Source organism: Lepisma saccharinum, chromosome 7 (genome assembly GCF_977018435.1).
Source record: "Lepisma saccharinum chromosome 7, izLepSacc3.1, whole genome shotgun sequence".
In the NCBI taxonomy this organism is placed as follows: domain Eukaryota; kingdom Metazoa; phylum Arthropoda; class Insecta; order Zygentoma; family Lepismatidae; genus Lepisma; species Lepisma saccharinum.
The window spans coordinates 55141735-55169571 of record NC_139235.1 but is presented as its reverse complement, the minus strand read 5'-3'; the positions used below and the strand labels follow the sequence as shown (position 1 = coordinate 55169571).

At 38.0% G+C, this 27837-nt stretch overlaps 1 protein-coding gene across 3 annotated transcripts in view; it reads right to left on the bottom strand.

The window, feature by feature from the left end:
- Positions 1–27837, bottom strand: part of LOC145989862 (transmembrane protein 17B-like) — a 314067-nt gene that overhangs the window by 22025 nt on the left and 264205 nt on the right. For 2 of the 3 annotated variants that reach the window (XM_083125322.1, XM_083125323.1), the window contains exons 2-3: positions 14630–14733; positions 2097–2210 (exon numbers count right to left, since the gene is read on the bottom strand). In XM_083125322.1, the coding sequence (XP_082981448.1) occupies positions 2097–2210; positions 14630–14733 (218 nt within the window). The remainder of the gene's footprint in view (positions 1–2096; positions 2211–14629; positions 14734–27837) is intronic. The other variant, XM_083125324.1, reaches the window with a different exon arrangement.

Sequence of the window (27837 nt, the reverse complement as noted above, 5' to 3'; positions counted from 1 at the left end):
TATGGAAGTAACTGATAATCAAAATGCTACCACATTTCAAAATTATAAGCTTTGTTCAGCTATGCTGTATCAATCAATGCAAATCTTTTATTTAAAAATGTCTGAAATTTTTTTCTTTTTGTTTCTTGGATATATATATATATTCTTTTTATTTCTGTTAAAAGTCCATTTTTAGCATGATTTGAGGAAAATAGCCTGAAAAAACCCACTGACTTCTACTACATTCATCATTTTTAGTATTATAAGCTCTGCTAAGCCTTTTCTTTGCAAGTTTTTCAAAAATTTTTGACAATCATAGAACTTCACAAGTATTTAAAGCAATAATTTACAATAATTTCTGAAAAAACCCACATTTTGACTGGGTTTTTTGGTGGTTTTTTTCAAGGTGGGTTTTTCTGAAAAATCCCGTGTGGGGAAAACTGGGCTGGGCCCACCCAGGCCAACCCTGGCCAGTACTAGCAACCTCACTTGCCAGTGGCATATATGTCATGCTTGCATTCATGGGTTGAAGGTCACACCAAAAGAGTTTTCAGGGTGGCCACTCTAGAACCATGCTAAAATTCAAGTATAATTCCCAGTTTTCAAGGTAAACTTTCCAAAATTTCAAGGCTACAAGCAGATGTTTTCTCTATTTCAACCTTATGTATTACCACCTCTCACCACTCACACACGAATATGCTAACAATGTATAGAGGCAGTGTGATTCCATCGATGCCGAAAATTCTTATTCAATACAATTAAATAATACATATATTTAAAATGTTCAATTTAAGGTGCAGAGTAGACATAGACATAGACAAAGACTCCAAATCATCTAAATAAAACACAAGTTACTGGATATACTAATCTATGAAAAATTATTAATTGCATAAGAATTTCAAACTCAAGTATACCGAATCAATTTCAACATATCTTCTGTCTCTCAGATAGATTGTTCTGAAAAGGACACTAACAAAGTAGACGGATTGAGAGAATTCTGTTTTATTTTCCACACAGCTTCTTTTCTTTCCTCCATAAAAATAAAAGCTAAACTGAAAAACTTGTCTCAGAGTATTTATAAATGCGCATAAGTTCAATGGGATTTGGTTTAATAAAAGTTGTAATTTTTCACGAGTATAGAAAAAAATTCATGCAGAATTTCCGGAGCCAATAATTCACGCATAATTCCTCAAATTTAAGGAATTCCCGGTGAGTAGCCACTGTTTTTTTTTCTATATGGCAGCCACAACATTGTAGGCAGGTGGACCACGTTCATTGCAAACTGACAACTATGTCAAAAAATAAGACAAAAACTATTGCTCTAAGCGCTCCTTTAAAACAGTTATTGATAGAGTGAAACAGTTGGAGAAGGACCTACATATTGGCCAGAAGTGCAAACATGCCCCTATGGTCTTGATAACACCACTCAGAAAACTTGTGCATACTGTCTCCCATATCCACCCAGCCCTAGGCTTCTGACAGTTGCCATGTGCTCCCGACTAACTCACCTAAAGTTCTGATCAAAATTATGACTTTGTTGTGCAGATTCTCTATTACAAATTGATCAATGATACAGCCAGACACGGGTTTCACGTATTTTGCCAAATTACATTGCTCTAGTTTGTTATTTTTTTCTTTTCTAAAAACAAGTAAGTGTTCTTTACAGAGTTTGGACTGCCTCATTCGAAAACGACAGTAACTTTATTTCACTGGTTCTTGTTTATGTTATGTATAGAAATGTTACAGAAACAATCCATAAATGGTGCATCAAATGCTCTAAATATACAAACAGTACTCTTCACAATTCCAAGAACACCGAAAAATTATATTAATTGTAGAAAATTGGTTAGAAATGGTTACAATAACCATAATATATTGTTGACTTTTAGTGTTTCTACAAATTTCACTAAATGAATACAGTAGTTCACAATTGATATACATAGTAACAGGTACATTGCAAATTGATATTTGAGTATTTTCCCTTACAAATTTCCAGGACACCATTTTATATATTATCAAAAGTTGGACTGATGCAGAAAAGTACTGAAATTTAGCAAGATATTTTACATTCAGCCTTGAAATAATTACGATAAATATCAAATTATATTAATACTAACCTTTTCTGTGAGATTCCCTAAGTAACCCAAGTACAGTCTCAGACATTCTATAACACTAACAGCAACAACAACAGTGATGACAATAAACTGGTACACGCTGGTCAAGCACTCATACTGAAATTAAAAAGGAAACAAAAGTCCAATCACAATACATATATACATGTTCATACATATATAACAGTAAGAAGTGAAGTGCAAAGACCAATAGGGTGACCATACCTTCTCGTTTTTGCAGGGCAGTCTTTTATAATTTAGTCTCGTCCTGTAGTCCGTGAAGCAAAGCCAAATGTGTCCTTTCTTTCAAGAATACCCTGTATAACATGACTAATGGGCTTGCAGAGTTTAAAAATACCTTCAGTTCAGTAGAAAGTGCATTGTAAGTTATAATCAAAGTTGATGTTCATATATTACTTGAATTCTGTGAAGTTGTAGAATTAGAATATTCCAAGTTACTCAGTTCAGCAAAAACAAGGTTGAGATGGGTGGTAATTTTGGAACACATTCTTTTGAAAATGTGCGCACAATTGCTGAATTTAGTTTATGTTTACCAGACACATGCACTAACAAAGTTTTATTTCAATTATGAACAATGAACAAGTTGAAACATTACGGCAGTTGTTAATTACAAAATGTAACCTAAATGCATAAAAAGCCGAAATAAATAACTTGCACATGTTCAGAATTTCGTGAGTTGATTCTAAGAAACTGTACGCCTGCTTCGTTGCAAGCAATTAATTCTCATAAAAAGTTCTACCCATTTTTTGCGTGCAGATAGAAGTGCAAACAACACAAACTATAGCCCACCTGGGACCGTGCAGAATCGCCATTGGAATTTATGATCTCTTGCCATCTTGTTGATAGGACATGAATCTCGCGCTGATAAAAGTTTTGAGGTTTGGAGTCAAAGAATTTCTGCTAGGCAGTTTACACGGCCTCCACATCACCAAAGCTTTTCTGAGCGAAGGAGTTCTGCAACGTGCAAAACAGGTGGGACCAACTCAGAACAATAGGGCAGGTGGGGTAAAACCTACCAACCAAAGTCCCTTAGTTTTTGGCATGTGATGACAGCAGCATGAGGCCTGGTGTAATCATGGTGGAGGATCACTCCTTGGCGATTGAAAAGGCCTGGCTGCTTCAATTGCAATGCTGTTCGCAGTCTGTCCAACTGTTCATAGTAGATTGCAGGATCTTCCAGTGACTTACTCCTTTGACATCCCCCAACACACTAAACACCTTCTTGGGATGAAGTTCTGGTTTAGACATCAATGGCGGGCATTCAGGAATGTGGCACACAGTCCTGCGACACTTTACGTTCCGGTACATAATCCACTTGTTATCACCCGGTGACAATGCCTGGCAAGAACTGGTAATTTTTGTACCGGGACAGCAAGGCAACACAGGTCGAGATTTGATTTTCACGCAGCTGATGTGGAAACAAATGATCGAACCCAGGGCTTTGAGCAGTCTTTCGACTGTTGTCCTGTGTACCTGGAAAGTGTCCACTAATTCCACTATGGTTGGCTTCGGGTTGTTTCTTATAGCTTGGTCAAGTTCCTCTTCGGAAAACACTGCTGGGCTTCACAACCGTAGTTGATCTTGACAGCTTCTGCCTCCTTCCCTGAATATTCCAAACCAGCGACGGCATCTGCTGTCTTCAACTGCATCTTCTCCATACACTTGCCGAATTTTGCGGCAGGATGTGGTCATAGTACTGCCTTTATCAAACTCAAAAAGTAAACAGTGTCTAATGTGTGCCTTATCGGTCTCCATTTCACAACACACTACTCTGTTCACTAAGAGCTCCCCATCCACACTCGCTGCCTGTTGCTGCTCTAAGGTTCCCCCGATTACGTGACCACAGATTCATGTGTTGACAATGCCATCTGTGAGGTTGATACTCTGTTAAACGGTGACCTGTCAAAAACGGGTAGACTTTTGCATGTACCTAATATGTTTCAAAACGTTTGGGAGTGGAATAAGACTTGTGTATTGCATTATAAGTTCATTGTGTGTTAGTTAGTTAAAAAAAACATGACTCACTTGATTTGATAAATACAAGTGGTATCATTATTGTTATCATCAATTGGTACGGCACAGGAATCATTTCCATTTCAGAAAGTGGAAAACTCTCACATGTTACTTAAAGCAGTCCTCAAAGTGGAAGTACCTAGGTGGTGGGAGGGGATGGGAGTGCTTGCTTGGTTTGATTTGTTGTTTTGCACAGAAAGGCTAATTGAGACTGGACCTACAGTTTACCACTATACCATCAGGGAGGCCCCAAGAGCTTGTTTGATTTAGCACGGAGACAATGTATGATGGATGATGCCATTTCATGTGAAATCAACCAATAAATGAATAAATTTGCTACAGCAGATGCTATTCATCCAATGAGGGACAAGTGAAAGGAGCGGCATTCCTTACATCTGGAACGTTTGTCTCCACATTAAACAAAGATATCTGTCCAAAGCAAGTGCTATTTGACTGTCACATCTTGACTTATCACCAGGTTTGGACCCTGCAAAATAGTTTTATACTTTATTTGGATTATTTTTAAATCTTTCTTAATCCAAATGATTTGTTTATTTTAATTCTCATTTGTGTAAAAATAAAACATGTATTCTATGAATAGAGAAGTTGTGTTTTTAATTTGTTGTCTGGAGAAACTATATTTCAGTTTGATATCCTGAGAATTAGCAACTATTAGAGACTTTATATTAAATGCTCTTTTTTAATGTTGAAAACTTCTCTATACTTATGTGGGATTCTAAGTGTGTGTTTTCAGGTATTGCACCTTCTTACAGTACATGAATGTCTTAGTGATGTGGTCTGGAAATGAAAGTTTTTGGTCTTCAAAAATGAAAAAGTTTCGGAAATTTTCATTTTAGAAAAACTGCAGTCACTCTGGTACGCAAATAATTTTTTTTTTATTTTTATTTTAGGATGATTTTGCCCCTAATTTCAAAGTATGTTTCATTACATTCCTGTGTTTCTTTACATTAAATATTGCAATACTTTTTTTAATGGACGTCATCGCCTTCTAATCGACAGGTCCCACGTTCGATACCCGATGGCACATAGTAGTTTGGATCCCACTTTAAACTGTAGGTCCAGTCCCGATTAGCCATTCTGTACATAAAGTGAACTTAAAACACCAAATCAATCAATCAATTTTTAATGGATGTGAGGAAAATATTTTACATTCTGCGCAGATTTGTTAAATTGAAATTAAATTGAAGATATCAAAGGAGACAGATAGAAACAAATTGACAATGCAACAGACTCTTAATCGTTGTCAATTATTTTCCTAAATTGTATAATAAAAAATGTTTATAAAGTTTCCCAAATCAATGTTGGTATCATATAGTTATAATCACATGTACACATACGTTGTGTATTAAAAATCATACAGGATTCAAAAAACTTATAACTTTTAAAGAAAAAGGCTTTCTACAACAAAATATTCTTCGTTACACAGAGCAAACATTAAAATTAATGTTTGATGTGGTTTCGTTCATGGCCAGGTCTCCAGCTGGGCACCATTCATGTCCAAATACTCTTGCAATCTTAGTTTGAATCCGAGAATTGCATTTTGACAGTGCTCGTCCTGAATGTTGTGAATCACATCACATATCTTGAACTTCAAGTTGTCAAGATCTGTCGGTTTCTGTGCATCAGGGTGGCCACAAACAAGCAGAAATGAAATTCCCTGACTTTTCCAGGTTTTCCAGGACAAAATTTGCATTTTCCCCTGACAATTTAAACTAAGCAAACTAAATTACTACTGATATTCTTGTTTTATTTATGCCTAATTCACATATTTATTTTACTGCATTTTCTGGGGATTATACCTAAAATTATACTTTCATGGTGTTTTAAAACTACAGTTTTAAATTGTAGGTCACATGGCTTATGCCTCTTTGTGAGAGTTTGATACCTTGGAAGTTATTTTGGGAAAGTTATTTTGCATACATCTTTTTAATTTTAAGGTAAGGGTTTTAGATAAGGGGATTTTTCCCCATATATACTGAAGGGTGCAAAATGGCCATGTGTGGTGACACAGCCAAAAATTCTAAAATCAATCTCATGTGACAGATACCAAAATTTTTACATTTCATCTACTGATTTATACGAGGAGCATCCAGAAAGTAAGTTCCAATTAGCAGGGACCTTGATTTTTCAAAAACGCGATAACATTGTACAATGTTAATTACTGCAAAGTAGTGTTTATGAATGTGCAGAGATGTCTGGACACATTTTTCACCCGTTCAAAATAGCGAAATAATGCGAATATGGCATAAAATGCGAATTTTTGGTGTTTTTTGCCAATTTAAAAATGTACTTAACAACAATAAATACCATGAAATTTAACATTCTTGTAATTTTTTAGGCTTATAGAAACAAAATGTGCCATATTTGTGTGTATAGAACGTGCAAGTTTTCCAACATTTTATCCAAGAGAAAACTATAATGCAATAATATACATGGAAAAATTCCGAAATCCATATCATTTCACATACATATTTCCCACGATTTTTTAACTTCTATCAAAACAATTTGCACCACAGAGCAAAGTGGCAGTGTTCTGACAGGAGATTGAGTGTGTATCTAGTGTCACACCGGAGCTGCATCATCAGTATTTGTCGTGCAAGAAGTATTTTGAATTACCGAGCTAAGTGGTGCAATTTTTGCGGGGATTGAGTGCTCACCTACCACCACAGGGGAGTCGTAAAATCGACATTTGTACAGTGAGAAATAATGGAAAATAACTTCCTCAAAATTCTGTTCCAACATATCAAACTGTCACAAAAATACGTAGACAATGTCACCTACAATTTAAAATAATAGTTTAAAAGCACAATGGAAGTGTACGTTTTGGTATATTTGGCAGGAAAATGTTCTAAAATAAAAACACAAATTTTGGAAAATATAACACTAAAATGTCAAAGAAAGATAATGTCAATTTTTGGTGCCATAATATAAAGTTATATGCTTTTAGGACTGAATGATTTGTGTAATTATAATATTAAAATATTTACGTATTTTATTTCATAACATTGCACATTAACTTCATGACAGATTAATATCCATCTCTCACGAGCATGCGCTTGTCAAATTTTTATAACGTTTAAGATTTCTGTTTCACTTTTTTGTGATACTATTCAACATACAAGGGTCGTTCAAGGTTGACCGGGACTTTTATTTCTGCAGAGGAAATAGGTAGCAGAAGAAACACCAAACTATGTCAGTTTTTCAAAGTATTCTCCGTGCGCGCCGAGGCACCGTTGCCATTGTTCTGACAGCTCCCGAATTCCTTTGGCGTAGAAAGAACTTGGTTGTTGTCGTAGCCACTGGAGGACATCGCTCCACAGTGATTCGTCTGTCGTGAATTTCTTCCCTCCCAGATGGTCTTTAAGGGGTGCAAATAAATGATAATCACTGGGGGCTAAATCCGGACTGTAGGGGGGATGGGGCAGAACTTCCCAGTGCATGTCGGCCAAAGTTGTTGTTGTCACATTGGCCGTGCGAGGGTGGGCATTGTCATGGAGAAGAATGACATTTCCAGACAACATCCCAGGTCTTTTCTTGCGAATAGACTTTCGTACAGCACCACTCAACAATGTGGAGTAATACTGGGCATTAATCGTGCTCCCTTTGTCCAGAAAATCCACATGGATAACGCCCTTCATGTCCCAGAAGACACTTGCCATGATCTTTCCAGCGGACGGCTGCGTTTTGCTTTTCTTGGGGGGGGCGGGGAACCTTTATGCCGCCACTCCATGCTGCATCTTTTGGTCTCTGGGGTTGAATTGTGCAACCATGTTTCATCACACGTGATGATGGATTGCAACAATTCATCACCTTCTGCTCGATACCGATTCAGAAGCTGTTCACAGACCGTCCTGTGTGTCCACTTCTGATCGAATGTCAGCTGGTGGGGAACCCACCTTGCACAGATTTTGCGGAAGTGTAAGTGGTCGTGAATGATTGTCTCAACACTCCCGACACTGATATTCACCTCGGCAGCAATATCCCGCACTGTTACTCGCCGGTTCTCAAGAATCATTTGCTCAACACGTGCGATATTCACTGGTGTGACTGCAGTCGGGCGAATGTGTCCATGCGCTTCATTTGTCACCAGCTCTCGTCCTTCGCTAAACTGCTCACACCATTCGTACACTCTTGTCCGCGACATCGTTTGTTCACCATACTGTGCTTGCAATCGTCTGAAAATCTCAGCTGGTTTCACTTTCTCCTTCACGAGAAATTTGATTACACACCGCTGCTCCACAGCCACAGACACACTACTTGCTGCCATGTTCGCTGCAACTCCTGCGCATGCGCAAAATAAGTCATGCCGGGCGCTAGTTACTCGCGAAGGAATACATTACGTCACCCGCACGTTTCATCATGATCCGGCTATTCATCGATTTTTTACGTACGAAAATCCCGGTCAACCTTGAACGACCCTTGTATATCATGACTTGTTCGATTCATCTTGATATCGAAGAATAGTTCAATGTCATTGTAAACGCATGGCAACTTGTGCAAAACCAGTATTATGCTAAGGGGAAGAAATAAACCCTTCATACAGATTGCTACATTAAATAAGGTTAAGTGAGCCAAGAAGAGTAATAAAATTCCAGCAGCATATTTGCAGTGGAGCAGCAGACTAAGGCTCCAAGTTTGTTCAATAAAATGTGGTACCACAGCAGACAAACTCGGATATACAAGGCTCTGTTTATGTATGCCACTTTCATCAGATGTTGCAGTCCTAAGACATCCAAAAACAACCAATTTCATAAAAGTGCCATGCATCCGATTTTTGTCACATGTTGTAGTGAGACATTTTGTTGAAGTTCAATGTTAACGGATGGCGATGTCCGACAAAAATCATATGTATCAATTGAGCCTAAAATGTTCATCGGACAAATGCTGTACCACAACATTCGACAAATTACAGGGTTGCATAGTGCCCTTATTTATTTCCATGTTCCTTCAGAATCTCAGATAAAATGCCATACTACGACGTCCGACAACTATCGGACGATGCCACAGCAGGGTGGCTACAAACAAGCAGAAATGAAATTCCCTGACTTTTCCAGGTTTTCCAGGACAAAATTTACATTTTTCCCTGACAATTACAAACTAAACTAAATTGATGTTTTTGCAAATGGAAATAATAAACTCATACAGATCCACGTATGGTTTTGCTAAGTACCAATATTATCTTCTATTAAATTGACTTAATTTCTCTATTCTCTATGATTTTATTTCAAACTGAAAAATAGTGAATTTGGAAAATTATTACAATTCACAAGCTAAGGAAGGATTATGGAATTTTGTCATACGCAGTAAGTTTAAAATAAAATACTTGATTATTTTTAAAGTTACGACTAAATGAGATAAGAGTGAAGAGTGATTGATTAAGAAATACAATTTGTAATTTATCAGTCTCCTTATACATTCTCGGTATTATATGTTGATAATTCCACTGAGGTTTGGAACCCTCTGCTTGTAAAAACCATGAGTGCGCACTCATTTTTCAATGCATAAAGCTACTACTCTCTTCTCTGTAAAGCAAACAACTTAAGTCTTGGATATAAGTGAAACAACTGAATCGAACAAAAGAAAGTGTCATATTTCCTTACATTATCGATGGGATTTCTGCTTCACAGTACAGTATATCCAAGTGAAGTGCTGTGAAACTGACAACATGCAGTTATACCATTAATGCTGACGAAAAGGGTACGTAAGTATTAGAAATTTAACGCAAGGAATTTATAGAATTGCATTGTATAGGTACCTGATTTAGCTAACCAACACATTAAAAACAGGAACACTCTAATAATAAAAGCTTCTGAAAGTTCATATACGAGGGCCATCCTGAAAAAGCTCCAATGGTGCATATACTCAGCACTAGTGGTCGGAGAGCGACACACACACATACAGGCAGGAAGAAGTGGAATGTAGCTGTAATCTGGTACAGTTGCAATGTAGCCGGTTTAGGACAGTTCTAGGTTAAAGATTGCAGCTTTCATAAAGTCTCCCACTGACTGCGATGTAGCATACATTGCACGCTCAGAATTTGGCACAGAGGCACCAGCAATCATGTGAGTTGTGCAGACCGGACGTCGTGAGTGATAGTATGGTCAGGCGATTGTGCATACAATTCACGGAAGGCCAATCGAATGTGCACAACCCCATAGAGCTGAGTACACACGGGCCCTTTGCATCACTTCAGGTGAGAGATCTTAGACCACTCCCTGTACAGCCCTGGCCTTGAATGTACCTACTTTCATTTGTTTAACTGAAGAGGATTCTGGCAAGGCAAGGATTTGACAGCTACATTGCGGTAGAGATAGTTCCAGTCTTTGCTGTCAGACACATATACCATGGGCATACAAAATATAGTGCCATGCTGCGACACATGCCAGAACAACGGTGGTGATTATGCCGAAAATGTTTCCGAAAATTCACATTTTCATTTTAGCGCATTTTCTGGCAAATATCTGAAATTATACCTTTATGGTGTTTTTAAACTACTGTTTCAAATTGTAAGTCACATGGCTTATGCCTCTTTGCGAGAGTTTGATATCTTGAAAGTTATTTTGGGAAAGTTATTTTCCATACCCCTTTATTAATTTTAAGGTAAGGATTTTAGATAATGGAATTTTGGTGTGGAGTTAGGGTCCCACACTTTCTTGATCACGGCTGAAGGTGGGGGTGATGTGATCAGTACCACACTCCTGGCTACCTTTATCCCTCAAAGTTTCCTCAAGGTACCAGCTTCATATGATGCTGGGTGGGCACTGGAGCAGTTTGAATAGGTGGAAAACATCCCGGTTCTCCCCTGCAGGGGATCAACCCCGGGTCTCTCACATAGTAGTCAGATGCCCTAATGACTGAGCTCCATTATTACAAATGCCGATAGTGCACACTTAGCTTGGTAATTCAAAACATATCTCGTGCGACAAATACGAAGATGTGGCTCCCGTGTGACGGTAGATACACACGCGATCTCATGTTAGAACCCTGCCACTTTGCTCTGTGATGCAAATGGTTTTGATAGAAGTTGAAAAAATCGTGGGAAATAAATGATTTAATGTGGCTGTCGGAATTATTCCACGTACGTATAACTCTATAGTTTACTCTTGAGTAAAATGTTGGAAAACTTGCATGTTCTATGTACACAAACATGGCCTAGAAAAGACAAGGATGTTGGATTTCATGGAATTTTTCATTGTTTTAGGACATTTCTTTAAAAAAAATCCCTAAAAATGCCTACAATTCACATTTTTTTTTTGCCAAATTCGCATTATTTCGATATTTCGAATGGGTGAAAAAAGTGTCCAGACATCACTGCACATTCATAAACATAGTTTCACAGCAATTACCATTTTTCACGGTTTTGGCGTTTGCGAAAAATCAATGTACCTACTAATTGGAAATTACTTTCTGGCCACCTCTCGTATAAATCAGTAGATGGAAAGTGAAAATTTGGCAGAGAAAAGTCAATTCTTGAAGGAAGTGATTTGCTGTTATGATTGAATGATTCAAGTAAATATGGTATTAAAATATTTACGTATTTATTATTAGTATTTTATTTCATAATGTTGGACATTAACTTCACTCAGTGAGAGATTTAAGATCATCTCTCACGAGATCAAACAGACAGGACAGAGAGTGGCGTTAATTTCATTGCAATACTAGTGTTGCAGTAAATTGGAGGTTGGGAGCATGCACTTGCCAATTTTTAAAACGTTCACCAATGTAGATTTATGTTTCGCTTTTTTGTGATAGTATTCAATATATATCCAGTTTGGTTGGATTCTTCTTGATATCTAAGAATATTGCAATGTCATTGTAAACGTATGTTAACTTGTGCGAAACCAGTAATATGTCAGGATGATAAAAGAAAGCCTTCGCAAGCACTGCTACATTCAATAAGGTGAAGTGAGCCAGAAAAGTAATAAAGTTCCAGCAGCATATTTGCAGTCTAAATCTCTTCTTGTTTATGCATGCGATTTTTGTTGGATGTTTCAGTCCATGCAATTTCTGTCGCATGTTGTAGTGAGATACTTTGTCGGGTGGTAATTTTCGACAAAAATCGTATGTATCAATGGAACATATTTGTTTCCATGTTCCTTCAGTTTGCCCAACAAAATGACTTACTACGACATCCGACAACTATCGGATGGCACCACTCGCTCTTATCCCCTCCATCTGTCTACAGATCCCCTTACTACTCCCATACGGACAAGAAAAAATGATAATTCAATGCATTTTCCACATAATATTTAGAGGCTTAACCTTTACTCCTCCGATGATACCAACCATATGGTATCATCAGAGTAAGGTTGTACTGGCCCGATGATACCAAATGGTATCATGGTGCTGATTACGAAATGAATGTGCTTTTTGGACCTTCATACTCTTATGTTTGGATGGAGCAAGCCTGGAAAATTCATATTGATGACCAACCTCCCCTCCCCCCCTCCGCAAAATATCCATGCCACATTTCCAAACAAAGTTTTATTTCACATTTTGGCTCATTATTCAACTTGTATGGCACCAAAGAACATGAAACAAGTTTCATTCTCTTGAGAAATGTCCATTCTTTGAAAAGCATATTAAGTTCACACCTTCTTCCCAAATAGCGGGAGAAGAGAGGGTAAACTCCTGATTTTTATGTTGTTTTTTTTCATTGAAATTAGGTAGTCGCTCCCCCCAAACCCCCTTTCCTCGGTTCGGCATTCTGAATTGTACACCGTTTCATGCTCTGATGTTTTAGCTGCAAAACAAAACTTATCCGAAGTAGATTGCTCCCATAGTGCCCAAGTTATAACAATTTTCCTCCAAAAATGCAAATTACCTATTTTTCGTAAAAAACCGTTTCACATTTTGGCTTATTATTCAACTTGTATAGCACCCAAGAACATGAAACCTGTTTCATTCTCTTGAGAAATGTCCATTCTTTGAAAAGAATGTAGCAAACTCCACATTTTTGTTTTTTCCATTGAAATTCGGGGGTCACACCACCCCAAACCCCCCTTCCTCGGTTCGGCGTTCTGAATTGTACACGGTTGCATGCTATGATGTTTTATCTGCAAACCAAAACTTATCCGAAGAAGATTGCTCCCATAGTATCCGAGTTATGACAATTTTCCTCCAAACATGCTAATTACCTATTTTTCGTAAAGAAAGAAAAAATCACATTTTGGCATATTATTCACCAAAGAACATGAAACATGTTTCATTCTCTTGAGAAATGTCCATTCTTTGAAAAGAATACTAAAGTTCGCACCTTCTTCCCAAATAGCGGGAGAAGAGGGGGTAAATTCCAGATTTTTATGGTTTTTTTTATTGAAATTCGGTAGTCGCTTCCCCCAAACCCCCATTCCTCGGTTCGGCGTTCTGAATTGTACACCGTTGCATGATCTGATGTTTTAGTTGCACAACAAAACTTATCCGAAGTAGATTGCTCCCATAGTGCCCGAGTTATAACAATTTTCCTCCAAAAATGCAAATTACTTACTTTTCGTAAAAAAAAATCACATTTTGGCTTATTATTCAACTTGTATGGCACCCAAGAACATAAAACATATTTCATTCTCTTGAAAAATGTCGATTCTTTGAAAATAATACTAAAGTTTGCGCCTTCTCCCCAAAATAGTGGGAGAAGAGGGGGCAAACTCCAGATTTTTGTTTTTTCCATTGAAATTCGGGGGACGTGCCCCCAAGCCCCCTTCCTCGGTCCGGTGTTGTAAATTGTACACCGTTGCATGCGCTGATGTTTTAGCTGCAAAACAAAAGTTATCCGAAGTAGATTGCTCCCATAGTGCCCGAGTTATAACAATTTTCGTCAAAAGAGTGTTCGAAGTCAATGAAGACTAAATTCCCTGACATTTCCCTGACTTTTTTTGACACCTCAAATTCCCTGACTTTTCCCGGTTTTCCAGGTTTTCCAGGTCTGTCGCCACCCTGCACAGTGATCTGCCCCCACCCCACCCCTCTATTTGTTGAAAGTTCTGTCCCCTTACTGCTCCCATACAGACAAGAAGAAATGATAATTCAATGCATTTTGCACATAATATTTAGAGGATTATAATTTTTTCTGTCTCTCCGGGAATCTCTCTATCTCTCTCTCACCCTCCCCACCTCCCATCACTAGTTTCTGGCACTGTAATTGTATTGTGCATAAAAGAGATAAAAGTTGATGCTCAGAATTAGCAACAAGACTTCCTATTCCCGTGTAATGCTTCATAATGACATCTTTCAAAGCAAACGCCTGGCACATTCATTCCATTGCATAAAAAAAAGTCAATCAAACAAAATTTCTTGACATTTTTGACCTCCCAGATTCTCTGACTTTTCTTGGTTTTCCAGGCCTATCGCCACCCTGGTGCTTACATCTGTGTCTTGACATGTAAAAGAAACAATATTTCATTGTAATAATCTTATTACTTTAAAGTTATAGCGTTTTAGAATCTTACAGGACTTTTAAACCACTCTGTATATTTGTAGGTGCTTACCTTCAGTTGTAGCATCACAATAATGGATATGAGCCAGAATGGAAAGAAAATGACATTGAAGTATAATGACATCTGGAGAGGTAAATTGGAGACAATTTCATTTCCTGCAAAGAAATAAAAACCAACACAGAAACTATCAGCTCTGATACAATTTAGAAGTAATATTGTGACATTTAAAAAAGAAAAGAGATATCATGTTATATCATTTAAAATATAATCTATTGAGCTCATCAAGTTTAATACGCTCGAGAATATTTCTTAAAGTTTGATTAGTAAATTTTTCACTCATCATTAGGGCTAAGAAGTTGATGACCTAAAAAAATCTTTAAAAATGACCTAAAATAATTTTCGCTCTTAGAATGAAATCTTCATTTTTCTCATAAATTAGAACAGAGTAGTTAAAAAATTAGACAAAACCTGTTGTTTGATGCTTTAAACTCCTGAAGCAAAGGTGAGAAAAAATTTTTACTACAGGTTTTTCTGTGCGAGTAATTTCCTTTCTTTCAGAGTGGGTCTTCCATGATACACTAGTCGGTCAGCATCTCAGGAGCGAATTTACAATACCGGATCCCTCCCCGATTTTTGTAATATTTCGCATACTCACTAATTGAGGCCTCCTAATCACAAATTTGAAGTTAAAATTTGGGGGTCACGTGTAGAAATTGCAATATAAGGGGGTCAGTGATTGCAACCGACAATGCACGATTGCTCATTATTTATCGCAAGATTTTGCATTTCGAATACCTAAGGAATGTAATATATATTCCTGACATTATTATGACCCCAAAATTTAACTATGCTTGCCTAACCTAACCTTACCGTGAATGGTTCGTGGGGCTATCCGTCAATGGTTTTACAACCCAAATTTTAACTATGTTTGCTTAACCTAACGTAACATAACCTAACCTTACAAAGAATGGTTTTGCGCTAATTGTGATAACGAACTGATAAAAAATCTTATTTTCGTAGCACTTTAACAGCAAATGTTTGTTGTCGAAGATGCCATTTTCGTATCCTGCAATTTTACGATTGATGCATTGTTGCCAAACTTACCTGTAATCAAATCAGTCCACATTCCAGATGCTCTTCTACATCGTGATTGTCACTGTAGTCTTTTGGGCAAAATACCGAAATCCATAAGTTTGTTGATTAGCCCACGGCCATCCTCCTGCACACTTCACCTAACAATCTGTACAACATTAACATCTTTTTACTCTTCTCTTCCGCCATTCTTACACGGTCCATGCTCTCAAAGTATGAAATCAACAGTGTGGCAATGCTGTAGACAGCGTAACTAATTGCGAACGTCAATTGTTCACATCACAAATATGGTTTCCATACTTCTAACTAACTCTCTAGCCTTCTTAAACCTGAAGGTTCATGGCTGCAGCAACACAGGCCTTCCATCTGTCCCTATCTTGAGCAAGATCTATATACTCTTTTCCATCTCTACCGAGGGCCGCGGTGGCTCAGTCGGTAACGCGTCTGACTACTAAAGGTCCCGGGTTCGATCCCCGGCCGGTTCAAATCCGGGAACTTTTCTAACGATGGAAGCGGCCCCGGCGCCCACCCAGCGTCGAATAACATGGGTACCTGGGGGAAACCCTGGGGGGGTAAAGGCGGTCAGGGGCGTGATGCTGATCACATCACCCCCACTCACGACCGGATCAAGAAAATGTGGGGCGTTACCCCCACACCCCCTATACACCTTCATGGCATGGTGCTATGCACAGGGGAGCACTTCCTTCACTTCCTTCCTTCCTTCCTTCCATCTCTACCGATTCCCTTTAGGTTCATCTCAACGTTGTCCCTCCATCTTCGTCTTGGCCTTCATATAGGTCTCTTACCATCAGGTTTCCCAACAAGAATCCTGTGAACTCCTCTTTCCTCTCCCATTCGTGCCACATGGCCTGCCCACCTAAGTCTTCTTGATTTAATTATTCTAATAATATCTGGACATGAATACAAATTATGTAGTTCTAAATTATGTAACCTTCTCCACTCACCTGTCTCCTCATCCCTTCTAGGTCCAAATATTTTCCTAAGGATCTTATATTCAAATACTCTCAATTTGTGTTCCTCTTTCAATGTAAGGGACCAAGTTTCACACCCATATAATCCTACAGGCAAAATTACTGTTTTGTATATTTTCACACCCATATAATCCTACAGGCAAAATTACTGTTTTGTATATTTTAACTTTTAGTTTCTTAGATATTAAACGAGAAGACAAAAGTTTATGAAGAGAGAAGTAACATGCATTTCCTGAATTAAGCCTACTTTTTATTTCCTCTTTAATATAATTTTCATTTGTTAATATTACTCCTAAGTATTTCATTTTGAAAACTGGTTCAAACGAGTTGTTATCAATAATTAGATTTTGATTATTACCTAATACTTGGTTTCGGCCTGTAAGCATATATTTAGTTTTCTCTTTGTTAACTTCCAAACCTATCTCTTTAGCAGTTTTGAAAAATATTTTAGCATTATTCTTAATTGTATTTATATCATACCCTAATAAGTCTACATCATCTGCATATGATAACAACTGAGTCATATACTTCTATACGGAGAATCATTGCGAGAATAGAAAAGCTTATTTTACAACTTCTACACGTTAATCAACAATTTCTACAGCTCACCCCAACATGTTAACCTCAGATAAATCATCATGACTAATTATTTCATGAGTATAAGCAGTAGCATAGAAATTACAGAAGGGTCCGGTATTGTAAATTCTTGCCGCATCTGAAAATACAGTTGTGTATCACGTATAGCAGACTATATATTTTTATTTTGCGACTAAAACCCAAGATTAAAGGGATTGTAGTGGCCAGCAATGGAGACTTCACACAAAGTATTTTAAGTGCTGGAGGAAAAATAAATGTAGGCTACCACAATTAATTATTTAATCCATTGCCAAACTTTCAGATAGAAATAATATTGTGCATTTCCATTGATTCACGGTGAGATGTGAAGTATGAAACCAAAATTTTACCTCCTAACTGTAACTTCTGGAACCATCACTGGCTTTAGAGCTCCAACCATTAACGAAACATTGCTAAATGTTTACAATTTAAGGTTAGGTGGGCCAGGTTTAGGACCCTTAGCATTAAAATAATGTCTTTGAATACTTTCATTTAAAGGTTACGTGGGTTAGGTACTGCCACAATCTTATTACTTAAGAGTGGCCTGGAGGTTGGCATGAAATTAGTTTCCTGGCCCGATGCGATACAGAGACACCTAGCTACATATCAGAGGACTAGGAATTCTTTTCGGCTGTCCTAAGCCAGAGGCCAGAGAACCTTCCTCCCTTCACCACCCCCTCCCCTCCATGTGACTCCCGCAGTGAGGTTTCCAGGAAAAGGACACCCACCTGTTTCTTTTCATTCTGGTTTCGGAGGCTAAAATTTCTCCACTGGCAAAGGAATTTGCATTTCACTGCTTGCTGGCTGACTCTGCATGGAGCGAGACGAGTGGCAGGCTCCAGAGACAGAACCTTCATCACTGAAGTTTTGATTGAATAAATTTGGTTGATTACAGTGCCTACTATAATTATGTTGAATTTTCTTGTTGAGGTTGGAATTATCAATTGAGAGTAAAGAAGGAGGTAGAGAATATCAGTTGAAAGAAAGTATTTTTTTTGAAGGGGGTGTTTTTTTATACAAAATCGATATATAATAATAATGATAATAATAAGGCAAGAATTAGTAACAATTATTATTTCAACTATTAACGAATCGAGTCCCTATTAGAGATGGGCAGGAGTGAAACTACCTGGAATTTAAAAAGTGGAAACGTGGACATGCTTAATAACATATGGAAAAACTGAAAAGGAGAAAGACGGACAAAACAATATAACAAAATGTACAGTAGTAACAAAGATGTCAGGAAACAATAGTATAATATTGAACTTACACTTTGATGAAGTAGTTTTCTTTGTTATGATCTGAATTAAGTCCCTTTGCACAGTTCTCATCGTTGGAGTTCACAGCAGCTTTAATCGGCCAAGATTGATTGATTTTGTTTATTTTACTTCGCCTTTCTGCCACTCTTGGCTAATGATGATATGATGTAATCGATGAAGAGACGCTCACGAAGGACACGTATGCCCAGACTGGATTCGAACCCGGGACTACTGTCATCGTAGCGAAATGAGATAAATACTCCGCCACGGGGCCAGCTAATCGGCCAAGGGTGGGGACAAACTCTCAGTGGTGATGGGAATCCCCTGTGGAAACATGTGACCAGTTCCTGCATCACATTGTTTGCTCTCTCCTATTGCGATTTTTCCCAATGTTAATTGATTGCTTCCCAAGTGAAATTTCAGTCCAACTAATTATAGTATGATCTTCAAGATCAGCACTATACGTGTTACAAAGTACTCTTAAAAAAATCCCAGTGAATTGGTCAAAAAAAAGTGACAGAATTTCGAGGAGAGGCCGAGCCTCTGTGGACCTACACATGGCTACACCAATATACGTAAGTAAACCCGTGGTGCTACAGTCCCTGAGGGCCAGAGCCCACCTACCGACTGCCGGCCTCACTTCCAGTCCAACTAGATATGTGCGGTCAGCACGACGAACCCATAATCTTTGTTGTAGGTTTCCGTGACTCATTCATAGCTTCCCAATCTCCTCACGATGGTGGGTGGCAACCGGTCTCATACACAGGCCGAAATCTCAGGAGAAACGTTGATACGTTTCCCCTAAGAGACTCGAACCTGCGCGCGTCCCGTAGACGGAGCTCAAAGCATGATGCATTGGACCATACAGTCACGATGCAGAACAGCAGGCCTGTAGCCAGAATTTTATTTCGGGGGGAAGGCTCATCCCTTATCAGCAACTGCCATCTAAGAGTGAAAAAGTGGGGAATAGAACCCCTGAAGATGAATTTCCCAGTATATTACAAGTTATTGTACAAGATGTTTAATGTAAGTAAAATTAATCACCGCTATACCTTATTTTAATTACATATTTGTAGGATTTCGGAACGGCCTTCAGCCTCACCCCCCCCCCCCGGTCACGTGCCTGTGGGAGAAAATATACATAAGTGCTGATCCCTTATTCTGATTGGCGTTTTAAGAATAGAATATCCTTCAGAGCATCTCTAAGACATGGTCTTTTAAAAATCAGTTCTGGAGAAGAAACCTTGTCCAATTCACGTTTTCAACTTGTTTCCTTGTGTAGTTTTAAAGAAGAGAAAAGTTGTCACAATTGGTAATCTGCTGAACAAGATCAACGTCGAATATGTAATTGAAACAAAAATTTTAATGTTCATACCACAATGGTTTTACTGACTGAAAAGTTTATTTTTCATAATTTTGATTGAGCAGAGGGGGCTCTCTTACTGCACCAACCGCCGCCAACCCTATGATAATTGTTTGAGTATTTTTAGTTTCTGTTTTAAGTCTACTTTATATACAGATAGACTAATCGGGACTGGATCTATATTTATAGTGGGATTGAACTAACTATCAGGTGTCCACCGGATACTAAACTTGGAACATTTTAAATTACAAGGGTCACCTTTACCATTATGCTATAGGGGATGCAAAATATATCTGAAACTAAGAAGAAATTTTGAATGCAATGTAGAACGTAGGAGGCACAGTTCACATTGAAGGGGAAGACGCCAGGAAATTCTCCATCCACTTTCCTAACCTGTACATATCTAATTTGATTCTCAGCGAAGGCAAGAATTTTATCCAATATTTTATATCACTTTTGTTATTGTTAATGAAGAATTCGAAGTAATAATTTGTCTTTAAATCTCAAGTTAGAAAGTCAGCAAAAATTATGTTTTTATACTAAATTTTACATTAATTAAAGATTTGCAAAGAAACAGTAAACCTTTTTGCTGGTTGATTGATTTAGTGTTTTAAGTCCACTTTATGCACAGTAAGGCTAAGCAGGACTGGACCTACAGTTTAAATTTGAATCCGAACCACTATGTGCCTCAACCGGGTAGGCCAGTGTAAACCTTTTCATCATCGTTCCACTCCAAAAATTGATGTTTCTGTAAGAGCCACATCAAGTTTGTTTGGAAGTAGTGACGTTCTATGACACACACACATTCACACACACACATATATCTCCTCAACAGGTCCTATAGACCAGCAATGTCAAACTCAATTCGTGAGTAGGGCCACATAACAATAATGTCAAAACTATCCGGGTCACACATCTAGAACCCCAACACCTTAAAATCCAGAACTAAGTGGTTCGACCCAATGGGGCCGAAGGGGGAGGGGGATTCCAGTGATTATTATTGCAGAATCGATATGTAAATTATATAGACCTCCCCCCTTTTTTTCATGGTTATACTATTTTAACAGTTGGGCTGAAAAGTTCGTAGGCTAACATAGTAAAAAATATTTTTTTGACAAAATTCGATTTTATTATTCAATATAGTTGTCTTTGAGGGCGATACAACGATTATAGCGGTCATACAATTTTTCGATGCCATTTTTATAGTACGATTTCTCTTTAGCCTCAAAATAGGCCTCAGTTTCGGCGATTACCTCTTCATCAGTGCTAAATTTCTTTCCAGCGAGCATTCTTTTAAGGTCTGCAAACAGGAAAAAGTCACTGGGGGCCAGATCTGGAGAATATGGTGGATGGGGAAGCAATTCGTAGTCTAATTCATATAATTTTGCCATCGTTTTCATTGATTTGTGACACGGTGCATTGTCTTGATGAAACAGCACTTTTTTCTTCTTCAAATGGGGCCATTTTTTCGTGATTTCATCCTTTAAATGTTCCAACAACGCTATGTAATAATCTCAGCTATCTTAATCAACTTCACTTTACGATCATTTAAAATTATTTTGTGGACTTTTTTTATGTTTTCGTCGGTAACAGCCTCTTTGGGGCGTCCACTGCGTGCATCGTCTTCGATGCTCATTTCGCCTCGTTTAAATTTAGCAAACCACTTCTCAACGGTTGATTTTCCTGGTGCAGAGTCCGAATAATGTTTATCAAGCCAAGCCTTGGCTTCAACAGTATTTTTTTTCGCCAAAAAGCAATGCTTTATTAACACACGAAATTCTTTTTTATCCATTTTTTCACAATAACAAAAGCTGCTTCACTCACAATGCTATATCTCACGAACTAATTATCAGGCAGCTGTGAAATTTATACACGTATCTTTTGAAGGTTAGTACTAAGTAAAAATCACATGGATTTAATTCTAGTAACGCCATCTATGAGTCAGCCTACGAACTTTTCAGCCCAACTGTTACATGTTAGTTTCGAGTATAAATTGGTTACAATTGTAACTGTTTGTGTGCAATTATAGTTTCGTTTCGCACAGATTTCACTGTTTTTTTTAACAAGCTTCTCAAAAGTCTGCAATAAGTTTTTTGTTAGCATGAAACTCTTAATGCAGACAACAAATGTTTTGTCAGTCATTCTTGGTCATTTGGCTGTTTCATTAATCTCCATTATGGAAAACAACTTTTCACCAAGGCAAGTGCAACCAAAATTAATACAATTTCTACAGCAAAATAGCTTATTCGAGGATACTGCTATGAGAGATATAAGAAAAATCAAGGATAGCCCACCTCGCGATATTTATTTTTCAATACGAGTTGCACTGCAATTAAATAAGTTCCATTCGAAGTCAGGACTTGCACAACCACCATCAAAAGATAAGGGAGCAAAGCAGAACAAGATTATTGCAGCGGCGTATACTCTGGGTCATCTAGGTAATCGCAGATGACCCGGCTGTGTTTCTTTTTTATATATATATATATACACACACACACACATTTCTTCACAATATTCTTCCAAACCAATTTCCATACATACATTTCTATGCTTCCAGCACGCGAATGCTTCCAACCGTTTGATGCTGAATGTCCGGGAACCTTTCTCCAGCCGGTGGAATGACTTCAGGGAATCTCACCCTGACGTCATTCCTCCCGCTTCCCTTAGTACCTACCTTGGTGAGGAGGGAGAGAGGAAAGAGGGGGAGGAAACACTGCTTCTCAGGCGTGGTGATTCCGTGCCCAGGGTAACCTCTTTCTTGTGAGAGTCCACCGGTCGCACTCTCAACCTTCAGAGCCTTTCCGTTCCCTCCGCTGAACTAGGGAAAACATACCTGGTAGAGTGCGAAGAACAGGAAAATTGAATAACATGGGCAAACCAATTCTACGCTAATTTTCACTTTACATTTGCTTCTGTCTTGCTGATTTCTGTTACTTGAACATAAATTTATCAAAAGGAAAAAGCTTAAATATTGAAGATGAAGCAACTAAATTAAAATTCAAAGCTTAAGCAATTAAAGCACCTATATGCTGACTCCCCTCATCCTTGTATTTACAAAAATAGTGATTTTTTCTCCTCTCTAATCTTCAAAAGCAGCGAGAAAACTTCTTCCACAGAACTGAATATTTTTTAAAGGGAAAGGTATCAAAAATAAATGTTATATATATATATATATATATATATATATATATATATATATATAATTAATTTAAGTTGTTATAGATTAGATTAATAGTGATGAAGATGAATTAAACATAAAACGAAAAAAACACATCAGGCAGGTAGCCAGGTGGAGGACTCAGGGGGCTGAAACCCCCCTCCCCGAAATCCTACAAATATCTAATTTAAAAAGTGTATAGTGGTAATTAATTTTACTTCATTAGCAGAATTAAACACCTTGCATAATACGTTGTAATAATCTGAGATTCATCTTCAGGACTTCTAACCCCACTGTTTCAACTTTATGTGGCGGCTGCTAATAAGGGATGATCTCCAATCCCGAAATAAAATTCTGGCTCTGGCCTGCTGATTCGAACTTTTAAAACCTGCCATTTCGAGCTCGGAAAGGGATACACGTATTGACGTGCAACTAGACAAACAGCATGCTTTGGATGTTGTACAGCACAAGTAATCCGGTCCTGGAGTAAGTTGAATTTTGCACATAAATTAATATTGCGGGTTTTTATTTCACTAGTGCATGTCTTTAATTTTATATTTCACAGGTTGTTTTTTTTATAACTTTATAATACTGTCTTGTTTTATTATTTGAAATTCTACACGTATATTAAACTGCAATAACGAGAATTAATTGATTGTGGTCGTAGCAATAAGACAAACATTCCGACACAATATTCCTAAATACAATATGGATCCTGACATAAATTGCAGGGAAACTTTTGGAGTTTGAGGATCAAGGGTCGGAGATTACCCACTCGTTAGAACCAGCATACGCCACTGGATTATTGCCCTTCGCACCCTCTGAAGTCTTGAAACCTGTTTCCAACTTCATCACCTAGTATTTTTACTGTGGACAAATATTCCTGTCATTCCTGGCATTCCTGAGAAGTTGGGAAGGACAAATTATAACTTTATTAAAAAGTTTTAATATAACGGAAGACTGTAACTTTGCAAAATGGTCTCCACTTCCTTCAAAATATCAGCTCTTGTGTCACGGGGAGGAATCATTCAAGTAGTTTTACTGTCATATTGAGATAAGAATCGCCTCCACGAGTGAAGGGAGCTAACCGAGCTAGCTCACAGACGTCCGTAATTTCGCATATTGCGAGCGAAAAGGCAACAACACGAACAATTTTCGCTTTCAATTGTTCGTTGACTAAGTCATAAATCCTCTCCTCAACTGTATTTCTGATTTTTTTATTAGCGTTGCTTTTCTGCCACGTTTGGCTAACGCGACGATGAGGATGAGTAATGATATGATGAAATTGATGAAGGGACACATACAAAGAAAACCCATGCTCAGGTCAGGATTCGAACCTGCAACCTCTGGTGTCGCAACGGGCTGTGCTAACCACTCCGCCACAGATTATGGCAAATTTATTTCGTGATAAAGAAATACTTCTGAATGAATGTACTTTATCAGGGTACAAAATTTCTACGCTTTTCAGTATTCACTTCACAACAAAAGTAAGAATTTCACTTGAAAAATCTGCATTCCTCTTCTATAGTCCTTTTCTTACTCCCACGAAGTTTGGGCAGCGATATGGTTCTCTGAAACTTTTACAGAAACTGGCTTTTCTTCCAGGTAAATCCTTGAAAATCAAGAAACAGACTCATAGGCGACAGAAAGTATGCACGCTGCCCTCCCCCAGCTGGCAAGATATTTTCGTACTTCAGAAGTAACCTGTCAATCAGCTTGCTTAGTTGACACAACACCTAGTCTATAATGGAATGTATACCTGTGTAGGGAAAATTGGTCAATGTGTTGAAGTTTGGATGAGTCTGGTCTTGTTTCACGAGAAAAGAGAAGACGGGATAACTACAAATGTATAGATAATTTCAAGCATGAAGTGTTAAGTGGGGCCAAGGCGGGCCGAAATATCAGGAGAAAAGTTGTCTCGCTTCATCAACCTGCGTGCGTCCCGTAGCTGGAGCCCAAAGCATGAAGCTTTAGACCGTAAGGTCACGATGCAGAACAGCATCTAATGGGGAAAAAGTGGGGAACACCTGAAGATGAGTTTTTGTTTCCTAATTTTGATTTGACAAAGGGGGCTCTCTCATAGCACCAAGCGCCGTCAACCCTATGCCGGTCGTTTAAGTATCTTGAGTTTGAGTTTCTGTAAGTCTACTTTATGTACAGATAGGCTAATCGGGACTGGACCTACATTTATAGTGGGATTGAACTATTGGGCATCCACCAGGTACCAAACTCGGGACCTTTTGACATTACGAGGGTCATCTTTACCATTACGCTATAGGGGAGGCAAAATATATCCGAAACTAAGAAGACATTTTGAATGGACATGTAGAATGTAGGAGGCAGGGTTCGCGCTGAAGAGGAAGAAGACAGGAAATTCTCCCTCCCCTTTCCTAACCTGTACATCTCTAATGTAATTCTCAACCAAGCCAAGAATCTTGTCCTACATTTTATGTTGCTTTTGTTATTGATAATGAAGAATTCAAATTAATAATTTGTCTTTAAATCTCAAGTTAGCAAGTCAGCCAAAATTATGTTTTTATACTAAATTTTACATTAATTGAAGATTTGCAAAGAAACAGTAGACCTTTTCATGATCCTTCCACTCCAAAAACAAATGTTTTGTAAGAGTCACATCAAGTTTATGATTGGAAGTAGTGAAGTTCTAGGAACCACACACACACACACATATATGTAAGGAACAACAATAGTAGGCTATTGTAATTTGGAGAGGATGTGATTTGTGAGCGGAACAAGCATGGGAATTTAACGAAGTTCCTTTGCGAATCATCAATTATGTGTGTGTGTGTGTGTACACGTATTACCTATCTGCACCGTTGACTCACAAAGTACTACATGTGAGGTAAAACTATTGAAATGTTAAAAGAGGAAGCGCTACCACCCTCCCCGCCTTTTCTACATTTTATTCAAATCGAACATGAGGCACGTATCTAGATATATATTTCGGTGTGTGTGGCGTTTTTCTGCGCGAGTTGTAATAAAAAGTATTACGTTTAAAGTACGCGTAGAAAAGCCTCACATTTCCTCCTTCGTCGGTACGCCTTGCGTCTGTCTTGTGGGTTATTGATTGTGCGAGTTACCGCTAGAGGTCTCTACTATTATTTGTTCAGTGCTGCGATTACGAGTGTGCAAGGCGTACACTAGCGTAATTTAGTAAATTACTTCAGGGAAGGGAGAATACTGTTAAAGATAATGATTGGTTGGCACATGAAAGGATAAAATAATCGGGAGCACCAAAATTAAAAGGGGGAATTGGTTGCAAAGAAAAGTAGTGAACATTAATGTACTGTTGAAGAATGACCTTGTTAAATTTTAGATGTTATGAATGCCGACGTGTTTTGATGATTGAATTTTTTGTTCACTCTCTTACGATTTAATGTATAAATCTCAGAGTAAAAAAAAGAGATAATTGTTGAATCTATTTGAAAGTTCATTGTGAGAGTTAAATGGGAAGGGTTGTTAATAATTGTTCAATGTATATGTTGTTTGATTGAAACGTTAATCGAGCTTCGTTGGGTGATTAGCGTAATAAATTCAGACCTAGCGTCTCAAATTGAATATTGATCTATGTTTTGACCCTTTACTCCAAACAAACGTAAAAATGCATTATCAGAATTTGTAAACTAATTGATTTGTAGTGCAACAGATTGTTCGGAGACGGACACGTGGATATACATATATATATATATGGGTTGGCTCGTCAATCTAGTGTGAATTTTTCCAGTAATCTTGAATGTATTTTTGCTTGGTGTCTTTTGATAGATCCCATATTTTCGGGCATGTTCTACATTAAGTTTGGTTCTCGTTAGAGACTGAGGTGACAGTGCTAAACACTTGTCAAAAGCCTCAAAAAACAGCGACTTTTGTAACTGGTTGGTTCTTTTGTTTTTTAGCGTATGTTTATTAAATTGATCCCGGACTCTTTACGCGCTTTCCAAAAATTTTGATTACCTTCCTTACGTTCGCAACCACCACGTTACAAAGTTCCTGGAAGCAGAGCTGGTTCTATAATATATACAGTGGAAATATAAAAATTCCCCCCCCCTTATATCACAATTGTTGGTAGTATTGGTGTTACAACAACTCCTTCTCATAATTTTTTTCTTTTCTCAAAATTTTTTTTTTTATTTCACTTTTGCCCCCCTTTTTTTGGGAATACAGGATTGCAAAATTTTTTGGGGACAGAATAGTCATCATAGAAATTTCTGTCAATTGATTACAATTCTATTACGACATATCTTTATGTTGTACTTCTGCAATTTTCTTGTATCTATGACATTACTGGTTTCCCTTTTGTTCTGGTTAATTATTTTTGGACATTCGGGGTATCCTCACCGAGCGGTCTGCATAATGTCTGTTCCCCTTCATGGCCATTTGCACGGGTCGTCTCCTTTTCCCTTTCCGCCCGTAAACATACAACCTTCACCCTTTTTGCAGACTCCAAACCTTCACACACCCAGAGAACTTTTGTTACCTCCCGACTATTCCCATATCACAAATCACATTAGATATACGACAGCCATAGATCTTTTACAGGCGTTACCGCAGACGGATGGTTCTGATCCCGACCAGTTATTTCATTTTTTGTGAACCCTGCACAAAACCTTTAAACTAAATCTTTTAGATTTAGAATCATTATTGTTGATGGCATTTGCATGAACAAAGGGACCCCTTCGAGAAACTTGGTATGACTCCCTCACTGAGAAATTTCCATGGCCGATGTTTATACGCGTTATTTGGTATTGCCTCGTTCCTTTTCCCAA